The 26,850-nt window shown below is 40.7% G+C and overlaps 1 protein-coding gene across 1 annotated transcript in view; it reads right to left on the reverse strand.

The window, feature by feature from the left end:
- Positions 1 to 26,850, reverse strand: part of GNAQ (G protein subunit alpha q) — a 292,728-nt gene that overhangs the window by 182,300 nt on the left and 83,578 nt on the right. Inside the window, exon 2 of the mRNA XM_022573465.3 lies at positions 6,100 to 6,284. Within this exon, the coding sequence (XP_022429173.1) occupies positions 6,100 to 6,284 (185 nt within the window). The remainder of the gene's footprint in view (positions 1 to 6,099; positions 6,285 to 26,850) is intronic.

Genomic DNA, 26,850 nt, shown 5'->3' on the forward strand with positions numbered 1-26,850 from the left:
ACAGCTTCATCTCTTTGTTAGAGTTTTGGAATCAGAGAATCAGCATGAAAAAACACTAGTGCTGGAAAGCATTTTAGAGGTTGTCTAGTCCATCCCTGGTCTTATTTCAGCAAAATGGCCTTAAAGAATTCCACATGTTAAAAATACATTCTATTTTTGAACACATCCAGATAAGGAGATTTCTCTCCTTGGTATCCCATTTCAATGACTGTCACTCTGAGGAAAGTTTTCCTTAGATACCTCCTAAATCTGGTCATGCTGTTTAAGCTATTGTCTGTTTGTTTTATTCTTAATAAAGATGGAAGATAAGTAGTATTTGTTCTCTCCATGATGACAAATTCATCTTATAATAACTTCCAAACATTCTTTTTCTCATTTGCAAGACATTTTCACATAGATTATCTATTTAGCCCTTGAAATATCTTGTTATTATCTGTACCATTCTACAGATGAGGAAATTCAGGCTTAGAGAGTAAAGAAATTTAGGCATAGGGAGGAAATGTGACAATCTCAAGGTTACTCAGTTATTCAGTGGTTTGGCTCAAACTCAGCTACTCACTTCATTTATAACTGTTGCTATATCACTAACCTCCCAACCTTCCCCGATATCCCACCCTGAACAATGCCAGAAAAAGAAACTGTATTTTAGGACAGGCTTAGCGAATGCTGAGCAAAACTGGAGGGCTTGCATCTATAGAGAATCCATGTGTCATTTTAGTTTTTAAATTGATGGTATGATTTTGCAGTAGATAATTGTGATTTGTGCCAGCATCATTCCTCTTCTTCTACTAACTGTACCCAGACTTCCCTCAGGGACTGTCAATCAAATTGCCCAGCCTTGCCTACAAAGCTGGCACGGAAGCCGTGCTAGACAAATCAGGCAAGTTTTCCCAGGAATTTGAATCCTGAATGGGGGGTGACAGAAGACTGAAAACGGTCAGAGTTCATGCTTCTCTCAGATGAGTTCCACAGACCTGTCCTGGCTTCCGAGACTTAGTCCTTCGGCTTCTCCTCAATTCTCCAAGTGACTTCACAGTCCCATCAATTCTTCTTCCGCTTAAGTTAGCCAGTGTTGGCTTCTGTTGCTTGCAAGCAGAGAACCTTGACTGAAACAACTCTTCAGAGGCACAGATACCGACATATACTGATTAAGGTCTGCCTTTATTATGTGCTTATCATACAGGTGACAAATATTAAATTGAAATCAGTCTCTTAGAAAATTACCTCATGTTGGAAAATGTAGTACAGTAATTTTCTTGTTCAACTGATCAAAGGCAGGAACAAGTTGGCAAGTCCTCCAGAATCTTGGCTACATTTGTCTTTTGAAAAATGGCTTCTGGGAGCTTAGATTTCTCAGGAAGCAGAGAATGTTCAGAAAGCTGTAAATGTGCTTAACCAGGTACTTTCCCCGTGACACGTCCTCTCCTGGAAAGGTTCTGGGAGGACCAGAAGTATTTGTTGCAACATGTCCCCTCAACCTCTCCACCCCCAGGAGAGAGGGGAACACAGGAGTCGGGCCTGGAAATTGCTGGGTGGCTGGTCAAAGGCAGCTGCAGCCTAGGTGCTAAAAGAGCCCTGGTCATCAGGACTTTTGGGTCTAACAGTAAAAGCTAGAAGAGGTGACAGTGTCTACCGAACATTAGCATGTGGCTGAGTTGTACTCAATAACTGTCTTGAAGATTCATCAGATTCTTTTCTCTTCCTGGGATTGGCAAAGGGAGCAAAGGCCTTTCAATACGTTGAAACTGCTGTAATACCTGGATTTCACAGTTCACAGAAATGATAAGCCAACAGTAAAGGGACACCAGGGCCTGCTAACTGGAGTGATTCACTCGGTGAACAAAAGCTCCTACAACCTTCCTGGCTTCTTGTGGGGGAGATAACAAATTATAGAACAAGAAGCCTGCTCACTGTAAGGTAATCTGCAGTCGAATAAAAAAGTAAGGCACGTGTATATGAAACAACAACAACAAGCAAAGCAGGAAGAATGCCAACTACCAGATACAGGAAGTAAGTACATAAAAATCAGGAGTTCAAAACCCTGTGATCTATTTCCCCAAGCTGTAACTCAAGACAGTTCTTATCATGTTAACATAGAAATTTTACTGTGCTGATTTCAAGGCCCAAAGAATACTCAGAAGAGTATGCCTGTATAAGACAGGAAAGCATAAAATAATAGTGATGAAAATTGTACCTTTTGGAAAGTAAGAAATGACAGAGTAATCTGTCTCATCCTTGAATGCCTTGCACCTAGTGGAGCCTTAAATGGATCTTTTGATTTGACTAAGCAACAAATATTTGATCCCTTTCAACATCAGCTATCAAACACTTGTGTTTAGGAAAAAGGCAAAGTAATAGTTAGAAATAAATAAACCCGAGCTCACAGTGTTCAGAAGAAGTCCTCAAACACATTCTCTTACCTGGGCTGGGTCCAAGCAGCTCACCTATAAATATTACTTGTTTGGGAAAGAAAGTCCAAGAACAGGATAGTGGATACACACCCAGGGAGGAATTAATCTGTTGTTTTGGTAAAAGTTTGCAATTTATTACAAGCTCCCCTGGAAATGAAGATCCCTGGAACACTGGGTAAGGGCCCTGAAGAGACATGCAATGCAACACCACTACCTGGGGCAGAGGTTGTGGCCTGGACTCCCCTTGACCACTGTGCCAGCCCCCAGCTAACCAGTGAGACTCTCAATTCAATGTAGTAACACTTACACAAGAGCAAAAGAAATTCCAATATTTCAGCATGGCAGTCCCCTAGCTAGACCAATTTCACAGCAAACAAAACTGTGAACAATTCCTCAGTTAAGAACGGGCCATATCGTCTGTAAGCTACATTCTGCTTTACAAAATATATGAATTTAGCAGCAAGAACAAAAGTTAGGCTGGACAATACTGGAAAATGTTTGTTTTTATTAATGCTACTACCATAGATTATGGCCAATGTGGCAGTAGGTGCAAAGAAGCTTTTTAATAAACCAAATGGTTATTTATGTTATATCTTTAGGGTCACAAAATAATACAAATCACAACACACTGCCTCCAAGTAATTGCTAATAAAATGCACACCAAGTCCTTTAAACTATTTATAAAATATTAGAGCATACTGTAACCAGAAACTTCTGTAGGAAGTTCTAACCAAGACATAAAATATTATTATTATTAAGTAGGTATCATAAATATAAGAAAATAAAAAATTCAAACTTCTTAGCCTGGATTCAAAAGCTTTCAGAAGCACATTCTAAGCCTTTTTTTTTTTTTTCCCCTTTGGTTCTTATTTCTTCAGTTCTCCTCTATAGGAATTCTGTTCTAGTAAAACTGGCCAATTTATACACTGCATGCACATACCTTCTTCTGAACATCTACTCTAGCCATTCCTCCTCCCCAAAGTGCCCCTCCCTCAGCTCTGCCCTTGCCTCTTTCTGGACTGCAAATTTCTGCCTAGCCCTGGTTAACATTCTCTGCCTCCCTGACAGCCCATTGCATTTATCCCCTTATGTATCAACAGCTATCTATTGATTTGAATAATCATTTCAACAATGGTGAGGGACAGGAGGGGAGGCTTTCAGCTGTTTAAGCTTACAAATTATTTACCTATTCATAAAGCAAGTACCTTTTGAACACCTACTGTGTACAAGATACAACGCCAGGGACAATGAATAATGCCAAGATGGAACTGACACAAGATTTACTTTCAAAAAGCCTAGAAACTAGTCAGGAAAATAAGATCAATACCCAAATCATCATAACTAAAACAAGCTAGGCAACTATCAATACTCCAGTATGGGTTCTGCAAGAGGGTGGGATCACTTAGTACCACAGGAGGAGCAGAGAAGAATGAGGAGGAATCGGCAGTTGGGTGGAACAGGAAGGAGACAGACGACATTATTTCCTTAATAAGCTTTAACAAAGGCAAGGAGGGAGCGGAGCTCAGGAAGTTAATGGAGGAAGCAAGGGGTGATGCTTTCAAATTCATACACGTTGTAGAGAAAATGGAGCAAATGTGAACGTAATTTATATTATGAACTAAAGGGAATTAAACGTACTGAGGAATTCAGATGTCAGTCACTATATCAGGCAGTATGTTAAGTAACCAAGAGATGTGGGAAGATTTCACAGGATAATTATGATCTCTGAGAAAAATCTGTATTATTATAATGTTTTATGATGTTGATTTTTAACTGAACGGTATCCAACACAGTAAAGCCTGCTTAACTAGAATTGATACAAAGAGCTCAAATAAGACACATTAAGCGTTCTTCAATGTGTTCTATGAATAGGGCATAAATTCCACATCATCTTCTACATCTGTGTGTCTGTACAATGAATGATCTTCATATGAAAATTTAACACCAAGGCGAGATCCTGAAGGATTCTTCTGGAGCACCAAGAAAGAGATGAATTTTCGGTATAATTAAGGAGATGGCATTATACTTTAATGTGTAAACTGGCAATATGTATGTATATATGTAAAATATACAAACAGACATCAATTACACCACACACGTGGTAACTCAGACAGAATTCATCAGATCATCATGTTATCAACCAACTGTAGATTGGAAAAGTCACTGGCATTTAAAAAAATTCCTTCTACAAAATAGTCTTACAATTCCAACAAAACAAGCATGCCACCTATTTCAGAAACTCGTTACACCGAGATTTCTTGGGGGGTGGGCTGGGGGAGGGGGGGGACCCTGATCCTTTTAAATTCAGACTGCTTCCATATCCAGGCAGCCTCATCTGACTCAGGTACCATATTCCCATGAACCTACCCAGATCTTTTCACTCTTGAGAGTAAAAGCAGGGAGGGTTATTGGTGGAGAGACTCTCGTTGCCATCAGAAAACTAACTGTGAAGGTATCAACTAGATAAGCAGCAGCCAGTTGATTTCAAAGAACCACCCCCCAAAAAGAAATGCCCGATTTGAAAATGATCTGAATATTTAGAAGCTTCTAAATGGTAACAGAAGCGGAGGTACAGAGAACTGCTTTATTTTACCTACGCTTCATGTTTGTGAGTTACATCTCAGTTAATGAGTCACACTGGGCATGCCAACTTCTTCCTAGTACTCATTGATACTGGTATATGGAAATATCCTCAAGAGTAGATTATCAAGAGTACTGAGAGAATGCAAGTTCTGACTGAAGGTCCTAAAATAAATGTAGGTGCGAAGGTAATGTTTTGTAAACAAAAGGTGAGGTTTTACCAACTTATTATAAGATCAGCATCTACAAGTTGTAAGGAACAAAGACTACATCCATCAGTAGACATACCGATTGATTAACAGGAAGACATTTCTACAAATCCCAAATAGATTCCGCTTCCCTTATAAACTCCCAGCATAAACTCAAACCTGGAGACACCCTCAGATGCACCAACCTCGTTGGGCATTATGTAGCTATAATATTTGGAGGGTGATTAATTACAGCAATTGCTTTCACCTGAATAAAAACAAATGATTTTTCTATTTCAAGTAAGAAAAAATGCTGAATATTGGGAAAGTTTGCTTGTTTTCTAAAAAGCTAAAAGTTAAATTTTTTTTTTCCCCTAACCTTTTCTCAAGTGATTTTAGAAGTTTCCATTACTCTAATACAACTCCAGAGAAACGTGTTTGAAAGGTTACTGGAAGTGACAGATGGGCCTATTTTCAAATAAAATTAAGCCTGTGGTACTACTGAAAGGAAGTCACGAAATCCAAAATTAAACTGGACAGAATGGTCTTAAGCTGTTTTTGTTCTTTTTTTCAAGGGAGTACAAAGAGTGGGAGGTTGAAGCAAGGCCACTGCTTCTCATCTGAATCCCCTCACTTGGGTCAATTTGTCTTGAACTGACAAACTGTCTTCTTAAGGTAATGTGTGCCCCTACATTTTAAACATCCATGTATCTATTGTTGAATATCCAAACGTCCTTCGGTGATATCACTAAGAATACGACTCCAATTTTTTATAGCTATAACTTTAAAGACTTAAGGGAAAAAACCAGTTATAAACAACTTGTTGAGCCATTGAAAGCCCCATTTAGGATGAGATGGAAAACGTCCATTAAAAAAAGCCACCACACATCCCAGCTCTTCCCAGGAGGAGCTACGCCTACCTTATTGTGCTCGTACTTGTAGGGGATCTTGAGCGTGTCCATGGCTCTGATCATAGCCTGCATGGCCGTGAAGATGTTCTGATACACCAGCTTGGTGAAGCCCCTTTTGTCTTCATCAGAGTAGCCCGACCCGTGGATGATTCTCATCTGCTTGATAAACGTACTCTTGCCACTCTCTCCTGTCCCTGAAAGAGAAACAGCAGCAGCTCATCAGACCACGAGACCTTCTCACAGTCTCCCAGACAACTAAACTAGGAACAGGCCTTGGACGTGACATCTCCAAGGGCCTGCTGAGAGGGGCATCACCAGAGGGGGAAATGCCACCTATGGTGAGCACTCGGCAAAATCAGAGGAGTGACAGTCCATTGCAGAGGCAGATGAGCTTTAAAAGAACAAAAAACTGTCACCTCTTTGGAAGCCGCTCAGCATGGAATTTTGATAGTGATTTGTAACCACGTATCTTATATGAAACACAATAAAAATAGCATCGTTTGAACAGAATGAACACTTGATAAAGCTCTCTTCCCTGGAGAATGTCTGAAATGATTCCAGGAGGCTGGGATGTTTAGCCAGGATTTGGATCTGAAAATGACAATGCACTCGCATAAATGCTGGTCAGAGAGTGGTAAGACAAAAATGCCTGAAAATTTCTAGACATTTTCTCTTATTTTAAAATGGGGTATGTGGAGAACACAGTACCCAGATAAGAATTAGCATTTTTCAGGACAGCAAGTATCAACTGTATTTATTTCCAGGGGCTTTGGTCACCTGAGTTATGCCAAGGAACCACTGAATCCAGAGAAGACACAGTGACTCTCCTTCCTTCTGCCTACTCTTAACTATGACACAGAAATTTACTGTCACTGGATTTTTTTCTTTTGTGTTCTCATTTTTCCCTTCCTCAATATTCCTTTTCAGTTACCATAAGCCTGAAGATAATCCATAACAAAGCTACAAATGCCTGTGGGGAGGAGGAAAAATGGAAACATGAGATCATTTCACTGAATGACAACATATTTCTTCTACAGTGAATCTGAAACTGTGAATCTAAAAACTTCATTTTTTAAAATATAAGTGGTTTTGGGAGTATGTAACTTCATTTCTGAATATCTCCCACTCACTTTCAAATTTCCTTGAAATTTCCAAAACAATAAATGTCTTTGTCTTCTCCTAACAATGTGGGGAAAAAATTAAAAGCTTTTTGGATATTAAACATGGAAGAATATAATAATAATACACAGGATGACTACAGCGTCCTCATTGCCATTTCCTATCAACAAGGCATTAAAACAATAACAACAACAAAAAGGTGTAAAAGGAGAACTAAAAACTAGGAATACAACATCTGTCCTAATTTTGTTTGGTTTTTCTGGTGGTTGGATTTCATTATCTTTATAAACAATCATGAAAAATTCAAATAAGTATTACACTTTTCATAGAAGCACCCTTAAATGACTACAGATGTCTTGGTAAACACAGAAGCCTCACACAGTTACAGTGAAAGATGATTTCTAGCCCCACTGTCCAGTGGTCACCGATTCCTTTATCCTTTTCATATGACTTTTAATAAAGTGATCTGCAATTTCTTGAAATATAAAATGAACACTTCCTTTATCATTTTCACATGACTTTTAATAAAGTGATCCGGAATGCCCTGAAGTATGAAGTTAACACTGCAATGTGAATGCTATCAACCCATTTTAACAAGATTAATTCCAAGGAGTTAAAAATGAACTTCTTATAATCCCATCCACGAATACTGGGGAAAAAAAAACCCAGAAAGTATTTTAAAAGCTACAAAATTGTTTCTCATTACCAGTCAACAATTTATAGAAAGAAACCAGTATATTTACTTTCTGAGCAATTCAAAGTATGGAAGCAAAAGACCTAAATCGCTTCTCTGTTTATTATCCTTATCCCAGAACCAACAGCTTGCTCTGAGGGCCCAACTAGAGACATAATCATCAAATCAGAATCTCTGCCAGTTTTTTCCACACCAAAAACAAGAAGAAATCTTAATATGTGAGGTTAATGGTATGAAAAGAAAAGGAAAGAGAATTGAGCAAGAGGCCTCCTCCTAGCTGAGAGGCTTTTATATACTTACCCTCTCAAAATAAACTCAAGAAAGTAAAAGAAGAAATCTAAACCACACTGGCTTGTGTGTCACTTAAGCTGTGTTGGGCAAAAGCAGTCAACGCTTAGCCCCTCTTGGGATCTACACTAATTAAGCCCCTAGACATCACCCTAATGAAGACTCCGATTATAGGTCGAATACGGGACCCAAGAATGAATGAAACGGGGAGAGATTAAGAGGAAACAAAAAAGAATCTAAAAATCAACTCAAAGTAAGACATGTTCCTGTTGCCTCAGATACACCCAGGGATCCTCTCTCTCCATTTTACCATCTTGCTTGGTGCCCCGGAAGGCTGACTGAGAAGGATTTCACATCAACAGCTCTCTTGTGCTTGGTCTTCCTGGGTTTAGTCCATAGGAGACACCAGGAGGAGACCAGAGAGCAAGAGAATGAGGAAGGTGTATCTATTTCCCCAGTTTGCTCCCTGCAGGGGAACCACAGATATGCTGTGTCCCCTTCAAAAGGCCACAGCTCCTGCTGGGTAGCCCCCTCTGGGTGACTGTACCTGCTCCCCCACCTCGCTGGCCCCTGGTTACTGCACTCATTAGCCCTCACTGGTTACCTACACCTGGTCAGCACCTTTTAAACAGTCCCTGAACAAGACTCTTCTCAGTCACCTAGCTGGAGTAGGCCATCTGTTTCCTGCTGAGACCCTGACAGGTAGAAATAGCCAAAGGAAAGCATGGGCAGCTTAATAAATGAAGGAACAGGAAGGCAAGGGAATGGAAGTACCCTCTCTTCTTCTTCTGCCCTTTCTCTATGAATCTTGCTGCTTTTTTTCCTAGTCACTAATTCACTCTTATAACACTCTTCTGGAAGCCAATCATGATGACAGAGCCCAAAACCAGAATCCAGGGCTCGCTCCTGACCCTCCCCCAAAAGTACTAATAAATCTAATACTTGTCCCCCAGAGTATGTACACGTGAGCCTACCTGTCTCCCCGCAACACACACTTTAAGACTAATCTCCAATCCTGACAGGGGAAACAGTCAGTCATCTCCACTACCTGAATATCCTCTCTCTTATAAAGGAACCAAAAGAAATTTGTGTTCAACCCTTTATACTTTGCCACTTTTAAATACACTGTCATTTTATCCTTTCAAAACTCTATGAGACGGATTTTTTTTTCCTCATTTCGTGGAAAAGAAAAGGCCTTGGAAAGGTGAGGCATCTGAGCTAAGATGACACGGCTGGTAACTGGCAACAGTAGAGCTCGAGCCCAGCCTTCAGCTGCCCAATTTTGGTTTGGCAATACTTCCACAGTCATGGCTGCCCAAATCCAGGATAATTAACTTCCACTGCCCGCACTCTAAAAATGTCTCCACCTGGCTTTGACTATACTCAACTTTCATCCATCTAAACCTAATTCTGAATTTCTGAATACTACTTCAATTAATAGGGACCCATTTTAATTCTTGGTACCATCTTCCAAGACTGGCCATCCCTCCCAGGTAAATTTTATTCACAAATTTAATACTCACACTTTGATTCTACTGTATAAATGCAGCAAATTCAAAGTGAAGGCAAGCTTCACTTAAGAGAAAATCTGTGTAACGCAAATGTTATAGGTACAACGATAAAAGTAGTCAAAGTATTATTCTGTACTATGGACTAAAACATCAACCAAGCAAAGAACTCAGCTTCTTTGTTCCGTGAAAAGAGTTCTATCATGGAGACAAATTAACAATTCTTCACAAATGTGTAAGCCAAATTTCATGTTCTTCTCCTCTTTTCATAAACTTATACAATATTCTCAGGGTTTGAAATGGACGTTTTATTTCATTTAATTTATGCATGTTAATGGGTTTTTTTCCCCCTATACTTTGGCTGTGTTGGGTCTTTGTTGCGGTGCATGAGCTTCTCATTGCAGTGGCTTCTCTTGTTGTGGAGCACGGGCTCTAGGTACGCAGGCTTCAGTAGTTGTGACACACAGGCTCAACAGTTGTGGCTCACAGGCTCTAGAGGACAGGCTCAGTATTTGTGGTGCATGGGCTTAGTTGCTCCGCAGCATGTGGGATCTTCCTCGGCCAGGGCTCGAACCCGTGTACCCTGTGTGGGCAGGCGGATTCTTAACCACTGAGCCACCAGGGAAGTCCCAGAAATGGACATTTAAAAAATCTACTCAGGATTAGAATTGAAAAAAAAAAAATCTGTAACAATAAAACAAACCCCCAGCTGTTCCAAATTATAAAAATGATGCTTCCTAAGGCCACATGGAAAGCATAATGAGAGACTTCACAATTCTTTATCTCTGAATGAAAGAAAGCAGACTTCTACTAGTAGGTTGCTTTGTGAATCCAGTGCTGGCTAATCTCTTTTCACAGCAGAGAGCATAAGTAACTCTTAACTTACCTAAAGAAATACAAATCTACTATCTTATCAGAGCCATTGATAAAATCAAATCTAGGAAGGAGCCCTTACATTAAATCTAGGGGGTGGGAGGCTCCATCTTTGCTAATTTGAATATATCTCCAATCATATTATTTAATAACAAGCATCACACACAAAAGGATGTGAGTCCAGAAAAGTCCTGCTTTTCTCCTTCATTGGTCTCTATAAATGTGGCTGAAAATTTTCTCTAGAAAAGTTATTTGTACCTTTGTTTAAGTACTATGCCTTTTCTCACCCCAGCCCATCAAAACACCCAGAAATGAGACTATTTAAGAATCATGCTATTTGGGACTTCCCTGGTGGCACAGTGGTTGGGAATCCACCTGCCAATGCAGGGGACACAAGTTCGATCCCTGGTCCGAGAAGATCCCACATGCCGTGGAGCAACTAAGCCCATGCGCCACAACTACTGAGGCTGCGCTCTAGAGCCCGTAAGCCACAACTACTGAGCCTGTGTGCCACAACTACTGAAGTCTGTGCACCTAGAGCCTGTACTCCACAGCAAGAGAAGCCACCACAGTGAGAAGCCCGCGCACTGCAACGAAGAGTAGCCCCCGCTCACCACAACTAGAGAAAGCCTGCATGCAGCAACGAAGACCCAATGCAGCCAAAAATAAATAAATAAATTTATTTTTTTAAAAAAAATCATGCTATTTAAAAAGGCCACTTCATCTAGCATGCATAATTGATTTTGAGGGATACTTTCTTCCCTACCCACTGGATCAGGATAAGCCACAGAGAACAATCCCAGTTCACTTCACATGTCCTTCCATCAGGCCGAACAACAAATATGAATTTATATAATATCCTACTGTGGAGGGCAACACTTTGCAAGCTGTTAGAATATGTGGCACATTCAACATACACGCTTTCTCTCACACACACACAATCTGATGCTTCAGGCTTTGCCAAGATGTTTTCAGTACAAGAGGATTTCCATGTACAGCTTCTACCACAAATCCATGTTTATTCTATGCATCCTACTCATACTAACCATCTATACCTTTACACTGATTACTCGGCCCATTCTCAAGATGCAGTCTGTAATTAGTTCCCTCCAATTAATCTCTAAAAGCAGGACAATTTTTCTTTTTTTTGGCTTCTTGCTCAGCACGTTGTTGTTTTTTTAAATTTATTTTACTGAAGTTTAGTTGATTTACAATGTGTTAATTTCTACTGTACAGCAAAGTGATACATATATATATATATGTATGTATATATATATACACACACACATTCTTTTTCACATTCTTTTCCATTATGGCTTATCACCGGACATTGAATATAGTTCCCTGTGCTATACAGTAGGACCTTGTTGTTTATAGGACAGTCTTTCTTATCCCACACCCTACCTGACAGTTTTAAATCTAATAATACATTACCTTCTTTTTTTTTTTTTTTTTTTTTGCGGTACGCGGGCCTCTCACTGTTGTGGCCTCTCCCGTTGTGGAGCACAGGCTCCGGACGTGCAGGCTCAGCGGCCATGGCTCACGGGCCCAGCCGCTCCGCGGCATGTGGGATCTTCCCGGACCGGGGCACAAACCCGCATCCCCTTCATCGGCAGGCGGACTCTCAACCACTGTGCCACCAGGGAAGCCCTACATTACCTTCTTAATGGTAATGAATTGTCATTTATTGTTGAAAGCAATCATGGACTCAATGGTTCCTTCTTTCCCACTGAAGCTGGCTTCCTGTGTTACACTTCAATCAAAAGGGCTGTGAAGCACAATCCACATATACACAAGAATTGCTCAGTGCCCTAAAAATGTCAGTTACGACTATGACTGTCTGAAGAACGTGGTGTGACCCATTTCCACACACGGCCCCTGGAAAACAATCACTGAACACTTCACTATCAGGAACTTCAAGGGTTCATTCCCATTATCCTGAGAGAAGGTCAGAAAATAGACCTTCTCGGGGCCTCTTACAGGCTCAGGGAGACCCACACACACCACTGCCACTTTTTCTAGGCTCCCACCCAGGAAAAAGAAGAAATGCCAAAATAGAGTTCTAAAAACTGTGGTATTTAAAGCTGTACAATGAATATATTCGTTTTCTCCTTCTAGTACCTTTCATGACTGTATTTGGAGATATTGTCAAACCATCAGAAGTCTACATCTGAAGCCTTTAATTAATGTGAAAGCTCAGGCGAAATGCCCGTGCCCTCTTGATTGGCCAGCACCCAGATAAAGAGCAGCTAAGAACAAACCCTAGTCTCAAGGAGCTCAATTGTAATCCAAGTATGTGTACTTAAGGTCCATTGGTTTAGGCCAAGAGTCTAAAATACGGAATCTCAGCACCACCGAAGCTGAACCTGGGCTACTTCCACATAAACTTTGATAAAACAGAACCAGAAATTTCAAGGAGAAATTTTCTACCCACAAGCACATCATCAACCAACCCACACCTGCAAAGACTTAATAGCACTGAGATAAAAGTGATTTAATAACACTGTGTCAAAATGCAATCCATGTGTTGTCCACATTCTGGGTTATATACTTAAAAACACACGTATTCTGCCTCCCGCCCATCTTCCTCCACTTAAATTGGAAGGCTGCTTGTGAAACTGAACAGCTCTAATACCAAAGTCACCATTACTTCCTCTTCTTTAAATTTTCTTTTTTTTTAAATTTATTTTGGGCTGCGTTGGGTCTTTGCTGCTGCACGCTGGCTTTCTCTAGTTGTGGTGAGCAGGGGCTACTCTTCCTTGCGGTGCATGGGCTTCTCATTGTGGTGGCTTCTCTTGATGCGGAGCACAGGCCCTAGGCGCGTGGGCTTCAGTAGTTGTGGCATGTGGGCTCAGTAGTTGTGGCTCGCCGGCTCTAGAGAGCAGGCTCAGTAGTTGTGGCACACAGGCTTAGCTGCTCCGCGGCATGTGGGATCTTCCAGGACCAGGGCTCAAACCCGTGTCCCCTGCATTGGCAGGCGGATTCTTAACCACTGCACCATGAGGGAAGTCCCTCCACTCCTTTAAAGACTGTGCTTTAAGGGCAAGGGTTGGGAATACTTGACTCTTTACCCCCAGCAAGGCTGAAGAAGGTTCTAGACAGTTTTTTAAATGCAGCACAGAAATTAACTGAATTTAGTATCACCAACTGTGAGTGGAAACTGAATAGATGAGTAGGTTAGTAGTAACCAGGACTATGAATAATAACTCTCATCCAGTTCAGTTGTTTTTAAAAGGAAAGACAGGCAAAATGCATTGAAAATGCAATCTACTGAAAATGCTTGGGAGAGGGAGATTATCTAGTCCTGGGCTTCTCGAAGTAGTAAAACCCTCCTGGGTAAAGTGCTTCCAAGGTTACTCAAACAAACAAGAGCATTTTCTTAGAATGTCCATTTTACCATCATGTGTTCGTTGTAAACATCCATGTATGAAAAACTAGCGTCAGTTGACTGCACCACCTTCCGAATGTACCAAAAGCCATTAAAACGTACATTTTAAAATGATGGATTTTATGGTATGTGAATTATATCTCAATTTAAAACATTTCAAACTGACATCAGTATAGTTTGGAGAAGAACAGGAAGTTTACATGAACTTTCAGGCCAAACTTCTTCAAAAAGGTTACTCTGAGCCAACCTGTCCAACCTCCCCTGCACCCCCAGACCTCTCCTCCTCCAGGAGTGCCTGTTCACTCTCTTCTGGCTTGGGATGTGTTTCAGAGAAAAAGTTTAAGAAGCCCTGAACTCACTTATTTTACAAAGGAGGGAAGGAAAGTGACCTGTTCGAGGATTCTGCTGGTTGAACACTAATTAGGAAGAAGATGGACTGTAATCTACCAAGGCCTCCTGTCTGTCCAGGGCTCTTGATCTTATGTCCTTGTAAACTTTCTTTTTATAAAACATTTTTCCAACTTAAAAAGTTATAAATATTTATTATAGAAAACTCAGAAAAACGGAAGAGGAGTTTTCAAAATTGCTGAAATCTGAACATTTTGGTATATTGCTTTCCAGATTCCTTTTCTAAGCAAATGTTATCATAAGAGTGTGTGATAATTTAACAATTCCCCTGTCACAACACGTTTTGAGTACTTCTAATTTTTCACTTTTATAAATAATGTTGTGATAAGGAAAACATCACAGAAACGCAACTAGGTGAAAGAGTTGTAAAGGCTCTGGCCATCCTATAGTAGTACCAGTTGACACATCCATCAGATACTTCTTTCCCCACTTTTTTTTTTAAAGCAACATTACTGTGATATAGTGCTTTGTAATAAGAAATAATATTCTTTAAAGCTTTTGCACAGCAAAGGAAACCATAAACAAGACGAAAAGATAACCCTCCAAATAGAAGAAAATATTTGCAAACGAAGCAACTGACAAAGGATTAATCTCCAAAATATACAAGCAGCTCATGCAGCTCAATAACAAAAAAACAAACCTAATCCAAAAATGGGCGGAAGACCCAAATAGATATTTCTCCAAAGAAGACATACACAGATTGCCAACAAACACATGAAAAGATGCTCAACATCACTGATCATTAGAGAAATGTAAATCAAAACCACAATAAGGTATCACCTCACACCGGTCAGAATGGCCATCATCAAAAAATCTACAAACAATAAATGCTGGAGAGGGTGTGGAGAAAAGGGAACCCTCTCGCAGTGTTGGTGGGAATGTAAACTGATACAGCCACTATGGAGAACAGTATGGAGGTTCCTTAAAAAACTAAAAACAGAACTACCATATGACCCAGCAATTTCATTACTGGGCATATACCCTGAGAAAACCATAATTCAGAAAGAGTCATGTACCAAAATGTTCATTGCAGCTCTATTTACGATAGCCAGGACATGGAAGCAACCTAAGTGTCCATCGACAGATGAATGGATAAAGAAGACGTGGCACATATACACAATGGAATATTACTCAGCCATAGAAAGGAACAAAACTGAGTTATCTGTAAAGAGGTGGACGGACCTAGAGTCTGTCATACTGAGTGAAGTAAGTCAGAAAGAGAAAAACAAATACTGTATGCTAACACATATATATGGAATCTAAAAAAACGGTACTGATGAACCTAGTGGCAGGGCAGAAATAAAGACACAGACATAGAGAATGGACTTGAGGACACAGAGTGGGAAGGGGAAGCTGGGACGAAGTGAGAGAGTGGCATGGACATATATACACTACCAAACGTAAAATGGATGGCTAGTGGGAAGCAGCTGCATAGCACAGGGAGATCAGCTCGGTGCTCTGTGACCACCTAGAGGGGTGGGATAGGGAGGGTGGGAGGGAGAAGCAAGAGGGAGGGGATATAGGGATATATGTATGCATATAGCTGATTCACTCTGTTGTACGGCAGAAACTAACACAATTTTGTAAAGCAATTATACTCCAATAAAGATATTTTAAAAAAAGAAATAATATTATTTGGTCTCCATCCCAGTTTTTGGCACAGAGCTCCTAAAACCCTTGGAATTTCATAAGCAAAGGGAGCATCAGAGGTGTTTTTGTTATGTTAATGAGGTGACTCTGGGAAAGTGCCTAAGGATGGGGACTGGTTACCAGGGCAACCAACCAGGAATAGAGAAGTGGAACTTTCACTCTCACCCCTGACCTCTGAGGAAGGGAGGAGGAATTGGAGATGGAGTTCGGTCACCAGTGGCCAATGGTTTAATGGCTCATACCTATATAATGAAGCCTCCATAAAAACCCAAAAGGACAGGGTTCAGACAGCTTCCGGGTTGGTGAACACGTGGAAATTTGGGGAGAGTGACACACTCTGGAGAGGACATCGAAGCTCTGTGCCCCTTCCCACTTACCTTGCCCTATGCATTTCTTCCATCTGGCTGTTCCTGAGTTATATTCTTTTATAAGGAACCCACAGTCTCTAGTAAGTAAAATGTTTTCCTGAGTTCTGTGAGCTGCTCAAGCAAATTAATCCAACCCGGATGTCATGGAAACATCTAATTTATAACCCTTTGGTCAGAAGCACAGGTAACAACCTGGACTTGAGATTGGCATCTGAAGTGAAGAACAGTTTTGTGGGACTGGACCCTTAACCTGTGGGATCTGACCCTATCTCCACGTAGCTAGATCCTAATCTCTCCCACTTCAGAAATCCGTTTCTACCCTTCTGCTATATTCTGCATATGCTGCCTATCCTGGTTCCTCTTTACAGCTCTGTGACCTTGGGGAAGGTACCTGGCCTCCCAAAGCCTGTTTCCTTACCTGTAAATACCACTATCCTACTGCTCCGCTCCGAGTTTTCAGTGAGTTAATCCAAGTAAAGCACAGTGTCTGATACATAGTAAGTACTCAATAAATACTGCCTATAATTTTCAGTGTAAAATCAAGAAGAAAAATGACAGAAAAGTCTGATACAGGGCTGGGGGAAAGGCAAAAACTAACTAATCAAGAGAAGAAGAGTCTGATACAGGGCTGGGGGAAAGGCAAAAACTAATCAAGAGAATAGTTTAATTCAGTATTTTTCAAAGTGAAAATTAATGCCTCCCAAATCCATGATGAACAAAATGCCACAATTTTAAATAAGGCTACTTTATTTATAATAAAGCACAGAGCTGCACTGTCCACACTGGCATCTGAGAAGCTGCTTTAAATTCTGTATCCAAGGCCAGTATCTTACTCACCTTATTCTAGTCTAGGCCCTGATTTTAATTCTCCACTCCCCAAATTAACTGAGATAATCATCTCCAGTATCTCAATATTTAAAGCCATAGTGTTTGGATATTTTTAGCTTGAATTATTTATTCACCATTTTATTGGGTACATGCTGCATTCTGTTGGGTGAATGCATACATTCTTGCAGGTATCAGAACATAAGACACACTGTCCTTGTTTTCACAAGGGGAACACATAGTGTGAGTGGCAGATGACATATAGAAGATAGATAAATAAAAAAAAATCCAGGGCTTCCCTGGTGGCGCACTGGTTAAGAATCCGCCTGCCAATGCAGGGGACACGGGTTCGAGCCCTGGTCCGGGAGGACCCCACGTGCCGCGGAGCAACCAGGCCTGTGTGCCACAACTACTGAGCCTGCACTCTAGAGCCCGCGAGCCACAACTACTGAGCCCGTGTGCCACACCTACTGAAGCTGGTGCGCCTAGAGCCCGTGCTCCGCAGTGCGTGGGGGCCGCCGTGGTGAGACGCCCGCACACCGCAACAAAGACTGGCTCCCGCTCACTGAGACTAGAGAGAGTCTGCGCGCAGCAATTTGGAACCCAATGCAACCAAAATTAAATAAATTAAAAAAAAAAATCCTATGGAGACAGGTGCTATGCATTGAAGAATTAAAGAAAAACGAAATACAGAGTGACTTAGGAGTGACTAATTTGGGAGGCCAGAGACAGCCTTTCTAAGAAGGTACCTTTAATGCTGATATCTGAATATTCAAGATCTAGCCACACACACACACACACACACACATACACACACACACACACACACACACACACAGATTCGAACAGCAAAAAATGGAAACACCATTCCAAGCAGTAAATCAGCTGACTCAGAGGTCAAAGTGGGAACAAGCTTGGCTGGTATGTTTCAGGTACAAGAGGGCAATGTGGCCAAGGTGTAGCAGTTACTGGGAAAGAGGAAGGAGAGAACATGGGAGCTCAGCTACAAAGGCAGAGGCTACGTCACACAGGGTGCTGTATCTTAGGAAACAAGCTTGGATTTTATTCTAAGTGCACTAGATGGCTTTGGAGAATTTTAACCAGGGAAGTGATATGGTTTGATTTAAGCTAAGTAAAGAATGGATTGTAAGAACAAGCAAGTAGGGTATTTCAGTAATCCAAGCAAAAGATAATGGTAGTTTGGACCAGGATGGCAGCAGACATGATGGAGAAAAGTGGAACAAATTCAGGATCCAGTCTGGAGTTGGATGAAAAATGGGTGGTGAGGGGAAGAGATAAAACAGAGATAACTCCTAGATTTTTGGCCTGAGTAACTAGATGGATGGATGCCCTAGATTCTTAGTTAGAGAAGCCTGAAAAGGAAAAGATTTGGGCAGAGAGAAGCATGTTCAGTTTGAAATGCTTATTCACTCCAAAGAGAACCAGTTTTGTACACTTACAACGTCTGCTGCACTTATGTGGAGGACACACACGAAATACAAGATTCAGCTTGTGTCCTATATTCTCTGGGCCTTCAACAAAAGCCATGACTGAGGTCTTTATGCTAATGGATGAGTCAGAGAAGACTGCAACACTGGGGCTATAATTTCACCTCCTAAGAGATAAAGCTCCTCATGTAAAAGAATATGAAACTTTTTAAGGTCTAAGTTACACACACTTACCTATTTGTTTATATTTACAAGGTGCTGATATTGCTACACGTACAGCTCTTTAGAGAATATTATTTGGGATGCATGAAGATACCATAAAAATACCAAATCATCATCATAACATTTTAAGAAGTAGGAACCCTTCAGAATAAATATCCACCCACAGACTTTTAACACTGATTTTTTCAGAAAATAAAAAACATGAATAGTAAGTGGTCCAGATTTTTAGGTTACACATAATCATAAACTGCATACTTTAAAAAGGCACTGGTTGGAAAATGACCAGACAACACACTCTGGAAAGCACTCTGAAGGCCTCATCAAACCAGTAAATACTTGCTCAGAATAGAATGGCTCGTGTGGCCCTCCCTCAAGGAAAGCAACAAATTAAATCTGAAGTGGAGGAAAAGGCCCAGGACAGACCTGAAATGCCATTTTCCACTTCATTTCATATTCCACAGAAGATGCTATACAGGCAGGTGTGTGGAAAGAGCACCGGCCGAGGCTTGTCCCACCAGCAAGAATGATCCTCACGTGGTCATCTGGCCTCCAAATGCTGAAGATGAGGGGAACTGGCCTGGAAGACCTCAAGGGCTACCTCCAGCTTTTGGATTTTATGTTTATTTTCCTCCTCTGTATGTAGTAGAGAGCATTAAAAATCGTTCATTTTACTTCTCATGAGGCAGGGAAATAAACCTGACCTATTATTTTTACTATGTATTCAAATATTAATTCCAATGACTTGACTTAAAACTGTAGTGGCCTTCTTTCAAGATTAATATGTCAAGATTTTTTTTTTCTTTTACTCATGTGGTTCTTCACTTTGAGCCTCTAAAAATAATTATCTTTTGAGGTAGGAGAATTAAGGTGCTAGAGGGAGTGAGCAAGCACTGCTCCAATTAAAAGGAGCAATGATCTGGGCTGTCTCACAAGATACATGGGCATTCAAACTGCATGCTTTTTTGAGTTAATATCACTCCAGTATTTCACTTCATGACACTAGGAATACTAAGAAGGGCTTCAATATAGTCCAAGTCAGCCTAGTAAGCAAAAAACTAGGAAAGGATCCTGAAGAGACTGCACCATGGAAAACAAGAGTTAGTGAATCCGCTCACTCATGTAGAGAGCAGTTATCAAGCTAGCAGAGACTTTTAAAAGTTCAGGTGGCATCTGAGATATGCTAAACTAAACTTACAGAAATGTCTCCCTTCTCTTAAAGGAAGAGAAAGAACAGGATTTAAAAACACAAACAAAAGCGAGCCAAACCTATGCATTGTTCACATTTTTAAAGTTCTCTCTTGGGGGGAAATGTTGATCAAAAACCATACTACCTGCTGTGGGTGTCAGTATTACCATGAATACCACCCAGCCAAAGACTCGTAAAACTAATCATTTCCAACTGGCTAATTTGGGAGGACTCAAAAAACGCACCATGGAGAGATGCTTTAGCTAATCATTAGGGTTCTCTGTTCCCCCAGAAGCATAAAACAAAAATAATTTTTAAGATTCAGCTTTTTTACGCTTCCAAAATATAGCAGAGAGAGGAACACTCCCAAACTCATTTTATGAGGCCACCATCACCCTGATACCAAAACCAGACAAGGATGTCACAAAGAAAGAAAACGACAGGCCAATATCACTGATGAATACAGATGCAAAAATCCTCAACAAAATACTAGCAAACAGAATCCCAACAGCACATTAAAAGGATCACACACCATGATCAAGTGGGGTTTATTCCAGGAATGCAAGGATTCTTCAATATATGCAAATCAATCAAGGTGATACACCATATTAACAAACTGAAGGAGAAAAACCATATGATCATCTCAATAGATGCAGAGAAAGCTTTCAACAAAATTCAGCACCCATTTATGATAAAAACCCTGCAGAAAGAAGGCACAGAAGGAATTTTCCTCAACATAATAAAGGCCATATATGACAAACCCAAAGCCAACATCGTCCTCAATGGTGAAAAACTGAAACCATTTCCACTAAGATCAGGAACAAGACAAGGTTGCCCACTCTCACCACTCTTACTCAACATAGTTTTGGAAGTTTTAGCCACAGCAATCAGAGAAGAAAAGGAAATAAAAGGAATCCAAATCGGAAAAGAAGAAGTAAAGCTGTCACTGTTTGCAGATGACATGATACTATACATAGAGAACCCTAAAGATGCTACCAGAAAACTACTAGAGCTAATCAATGAATGTGGTAAAGTAGCAGGATACAAAATTAATGCACAGAAATCTCTTGCATTCCCATACACTAACGATGAAAAATCTGAAAGTGAAATTAAGAAAACACTCCCATTTACCATTGCAACAAAAAGAATAAAATATCTAGGAATAAACCTACCTAAGGAGACAAAAGACCTGTATGCAGAAAAGTATAAGACACTGATGAAAGAAATTAAAGATGATACAAATAGATGGAGAGATATACCATGTTCTTGGACTGGAAGAACCAACATTGTGAAAATGACTCTACTACCCAAAGCAATCTACAGATTCAATGCAATCCCTATCAAACTACCACTGGCATTTTTCACAAAACTAGAACAGAAAATTTCACAATTTGTATGGAAACACAAAAGACCCCGAATAGCCAAAGCAATCTTGAGAACGAAAAACGGAGCTGGAGGAATCAGGCTTCCTGACTCCAGACTATACTACAAAGTTACAGTAATCAAGACAGTATGGTACCGGCACAAAAACAGAAAGATCAATGGAACAGGATACAAATCCCAGAGATAAACCCATGCACATATGGTCACCTTATCTTTGATAAAGGAGACAGGAATGTACAGTGGAGAAAGGACAGCCTCTTCAATAAGTGGTGCTGGGAAAACTGGACAGGTACATGTAAAAGTATGAGATTAGAACACTCCCTAACACCATACACAAAAATAAGCTCAAATGGATTAAAGACCTAAAGGTAAGGCCAGAAACTATCAAACTCTTAGAGGAAAACATAGGCAGAACACTCTATGACATAAATCACAGCAAGATCCTTTTTGACCCACCTCCTAGAGAAATGGAAATAAAAACAAAAATAAACAAATGGGACCTAATGAAACTTCAAAGCTTTTGCACAGCAAAGGAAACCATAAACAAGACCAAAAGACAACCCTCAGAATGGGAGAAAATATTTGCAAATGAAGCAACTGACAAAGGATTGATCTCCAAAATTTACAAGCAGCTCATGCAGCTCAAATAACAAAAAAACAAACAACCCAATCCAAAAATGGGCAGAAGACCTAAATAGACATTTCTCCAAAGAAGATATACAGATTGCCAACAAACACATGAAAGAATGCTCAACATCATTAATCATTAGAGAAATGCAAATCAAAACTACAATGAGATATCATCTCACACTGGTCGGAACGGCCATCATCAAAAAATCTAGAAACAATAAATGCTGGAGAGGGTGTGGAGAAAAGGGAACACTCTTGCACTGCTGGTGGGAATGTGAATTGGTACAGCCACTATGGAGAACAGTATGGAGGTTCCTTAAAAAACTACAAATAGGGCTTCCCTGGTGGCGCAGTGGTTGAGAGTCCGCCTGCCGATGCAGGGGACACGGGTTCGTGCCCTGGTCTGGGAAGATCCCACATGCCGCAGAGCGACTAGGCCCGTAAGCCATGGCTGCTAAGCCTGCGTGTCCGGAGCCTGTGCTCCGCAACGGGAGAGGCCACAACAGTGAGAGGTCCGCGTACCGCAAAAAAAACAAAAAAACAGAGAGTCATGTACCAAAATGTTAATTGCAGCTCTATTTACAATAGCCAGGAGATGGAAGCAACCTAAGTGTCCCTCATCAGATGAATGGATAAAGAAGATGTGGCACATATATACAATGGAATATTACTCAGCCATAAAAAGAAACGAAATTGAGTTATTTGTAGTGAGGTGGATGGACCTAGAGACTGTCATACAGAGTGAAGTAAGTCAGAAAGAGAAAGACAAATACCATATGCTAACACATATATATGGAATCTAAGAAAAAAAAATGTCATGAAGAACCTAGGGGTAAGACAGGAATAAAGATGCAGACCTACTAGAGAATGGACTTGAGGATATGGGGAGGGGGAAGGGTAAGCTGTGACAAAGTGAGAGAGTGGCATGGACATATATACACTACCAAACGTAAAACAGATGGCTAGTGGGAAGCAGCCGCATGTGACCACCTAGAGGGGTGGGATAGGGAGGGTGGGAGGGAGGGAGACACAAGAGGGAAGAGATATGGGAACATGTGTATATGTATAACTGATTCACTTTGTTATAAAACAGAAACTAACACACCATTGTAAAGCAATAATACTCCAATAAAGATGTAAAAAAAAAAAAAAGATTCAGCTTTTTTTAAAAGCTGGCACATTTAGCAATGGAGGAGGAAGCGGCCCCTTTGTAGTTAATGCTCAGGAAGCTCTGAAGACAGGGACATGAGATGCCCTCTGTTTTAGATATGAATACTCCAACGCGATCTCCAGTGATGCATCTTGGACATTCACATGTGCTGCCCAAAGAAAGAGGGACAACATCTGGCACCACCAATTGATGTCAAGACAATTTCGCCAGCCCATTAAAGAGTTGCCCTATGATTTGTTTTATTAATTTAAATTTTGTCCTCTAATTTATTTTGCCTGATGCCCATATGTTTCTCCACTGTTCAAGCCAATGACAATAACAGACATGCAGCAGAATGGTAATGGAGCAGGGCTCTGCCTTCTGCTTTCTCCCCCTCCGGTTTTTTCAAAAGCAGCAATGGTCAACCTGAGTCTCAAACAAGAAAGGCCTTTTTCCTTACTCTTTAGAAAGTTACATGTGGAAATACGCCTTTTTACTGAAAGGAGAGTATGACACACTCTTTGCTCACAAGGATCATACCTAGAAACGTATAAACCAGTGGGCAGGAAAAAGGAAAGGGCAGACTTAAAACCAGATTTGCTCCTTGAGGAAGTAAAAGAGAAAAGCACATTGGTGCAATTTATTAATGTTTAGTAAGGCTTGCACATATGATGACTTCCTACCATTTGACTGATAAAAGAGGAAGTGAAACTAATTACCCTCTTAATTTAAACTGAGTCTCTCCTCTTGCTACACAATCCATGGGATTGTTCCAAGAAACAAAAATTAGAGTTAAAGGGAAAGAGATTCATAATCCAAGATAATGAATAGCTCTTGGTTTAAGGCGCCATGACCCAACAAATGTTGTCCAAATTATTATTAGTATATACTCATCTGTGATTTCTTATAAACTGACCTAGTAATCCATTAATATAACATTTGAGGTTGTGTAACAATAGTTTGAGTAAAAACGAAACAACCAGAAACCAACCGTTTTATGTGCAGCCTTTTCTCTTTCATCACAGAAAAAATAGAAAAGTTCTTACGGCATCTAATGAAAGACTGCATTACCTAGACAGGGCTTGCTTACTTGAACCAGTAAAGAAGTCGGCAGAAATTCAATCAACTGAGTGCAAAATATTAAAATAATTTTTTTAAAAAGGAAATATTGAATCACTAGGCCTTGCTAAGTAGAGTGATTATTTCCAGGCATTTGTAAAACCATACACATAAAAACATGCACTTGTGTGCATGTGTGTATACAGAGACAGACAGACAGACAGACAGACACACACACACACACACACACACACACACAGAGTTGGGGCAGGGCTTCCAAATCCAAATGCTTTAGCCTAATGCTGACACTATAATCACTTGCTTATCCTGTGATCTACCTACAGCTTTTCCAAGTATACTCACCATTGATTAGTTAAAAGTCTGTTCACACACTACATATTAAATGAAATGACTATTGCAATATTCTGGATATTCCTCACACAGGAGTTAAGAATATAGGTGAGGAAACGTCCCCTTATCATGCATTCTTCTTAATAAATATTACAAAGGTGATTAAGTCATTACTTGTTGTTTGTATTGTACTATAACAGATGCCACTGGAATTTTATAAAGTATGGGTAACAAATTTTTTAATAACAATTTCATTGAGACATAATTCATATAACCTACCATTCATCCGGTTAAAGTGTAGAATTCAATGGTCTTTAGTTAGTAGATTCACCATCAGCACAATCAACTCTAGAACATTTTCATCTTGGGTAATGAAACTTCAATGCGGGGCTTCCCTGGCGGCGCAGTGGTTGAGAGTCCGCCTGCCGATGCAGGGGACACGGGTTCGTGCCCCGGTCCGGGAAGATCCCACATGCCGCGGAGCGGCTGGGCCCGTGAGCCATGGCCGCTGAGCCTGCGCGTCCGGAGCCTGTGCTCCGCAACGGGAGAGGCCACAACAGTGAGAGGCCCGCGTACCGCAAAAAAAAAAACAAAAAACAAAAAAACAAAAACTTCAATGAGCTGCCAAACACCTAACTCACCAAAATATCAGACTACTTATTAGAAGAGCTCGTGGCTAAATGCATTCCCTCTCCCTTTAAAGTATATATTTATATTTGGGCTTTGCTGTAGTTGCTTTGTTCTTTTTTCCAGTAACACACGCTGAAGAGTCTGGATTTGATTCAACAGCCTATGAGGAAACAGTGAAAATATTTGAGGAAGTGTGAACTCCATCCTAGGAATCCATTAAGAAGACAGGGGCAAGGCATGATGGATACTTCAGATTTTGCAGGGGAGAAACAAGACAATGATATGAGACCAAAGAAAGCTATTGCAAAGGTCCAGACACGAGAGGTCCGAGCGGGAACTTGTATAGTGAAAATGGGCAAGAAGGAAGGACTTGAACAATACTGAAAAGGCAGAACAGACAGGTGTGGCTCTGGTCTGTGGTGGAGGGGGAGAAAAAAGGAGTCCCAGAGGACACCGTGGCTCATGTAGGGAGACTGGGGAAACTGGGGCCCCTTTACCACAAATGGGGTATCCAGAAGGAAACACTCAATTCAGGGTGAAGCTGATGGGCCACTTTTAGATGTGTTATGTTGGCAAATGCATTTCCAGGGCATGGTAGAGACTAGAAGTGTAGTTCCAGAAATCATCTGGTTGGGCCTATGGAAGGGAAATGATGCTAAGTATGCACAGCTGAATCTTCAAGACGGGGGACAAAGGCATCTCCTACACTGGTTGACTGAAGAAAGCTTCTGATGGGGTGGAAAGAGCAGTAGGAACCAGGCAGATGAGACTGAGATGGCCCACTGTCTCTCTATATGCACATGGCTACACAAAGAAGAAAGGGGAGTGCAGAGAAGGGCTGGGTGTGCGATCCTGCCTAGGCTACAGTGGAAGACAAGAGGAGAAATGGAACCTCTCATGCCTGCAGAGTCACCTCTTTCTTACTGCTGCTCCAGTATCAGCTATGTCCCCACCCACCCCCACCTTCCTAATGTGACATAAGAAATGAAGAGTGAGGAAGGTTCTAGGAATGCTGAAGAAATACATACATTTAGGGCTTCTTCTGGCAATGGCCATTGTAGAAGCTCCACTGGGCCAGAAGCAAATTTCCAAATCCTATTAACGTATGCGACGGCTGGGCTTCAGCCATATGCCTTCAGTTTGATCAGAAAATTGTGATCCGCATCACAAAGAACTGTGTTCTTCAAACCTCTCCAGGAATATTTCAGTCACCTTATTGAAAGTTCACTTACTTTTACTAAAGTTAACTAAAAACTGAAAGAGTACAATTGATGTGCCAAACTACTGTTCATTAAGCAATTCCAGAATATTAGAGCTCCCTTTTCTCTCTCAAGTCACCCCCAGGAACCAATAATCTAAACCGCTGAGGAAAAGGAAAAATATTTAAATCCAAACCACAGTTCATTAGCCATTATAATCAGCCCTGGGGGCTGGCGGGGGGCGGTAGTGATTGTGGAACTTTGATTTCAACCTAATTTTAAAGTGAGCATATTCCTTCGAACTTGAATTAGTAAGTCTTAAGAATCAACTATGTAACGCCATAAAGAAGATATTTCATAATATGCTAGGTATTTTGAGAC

Source organism: Delphinapterus leucas, chromosome 6, assembly GCF_059928025.1.
Source record: "Delphinapterus leucas isolate spDelLeu-1000000601 "Yukka" chromosome 6, BTC_Dleu_Yukka2, whole genome shotgun sequence".
NCBI lineage: Eukaryota > Metazoa > Chordata > Mammalia > Artiodactyla > Monodontidae > Delphinapterus > Delphinapterus leucas.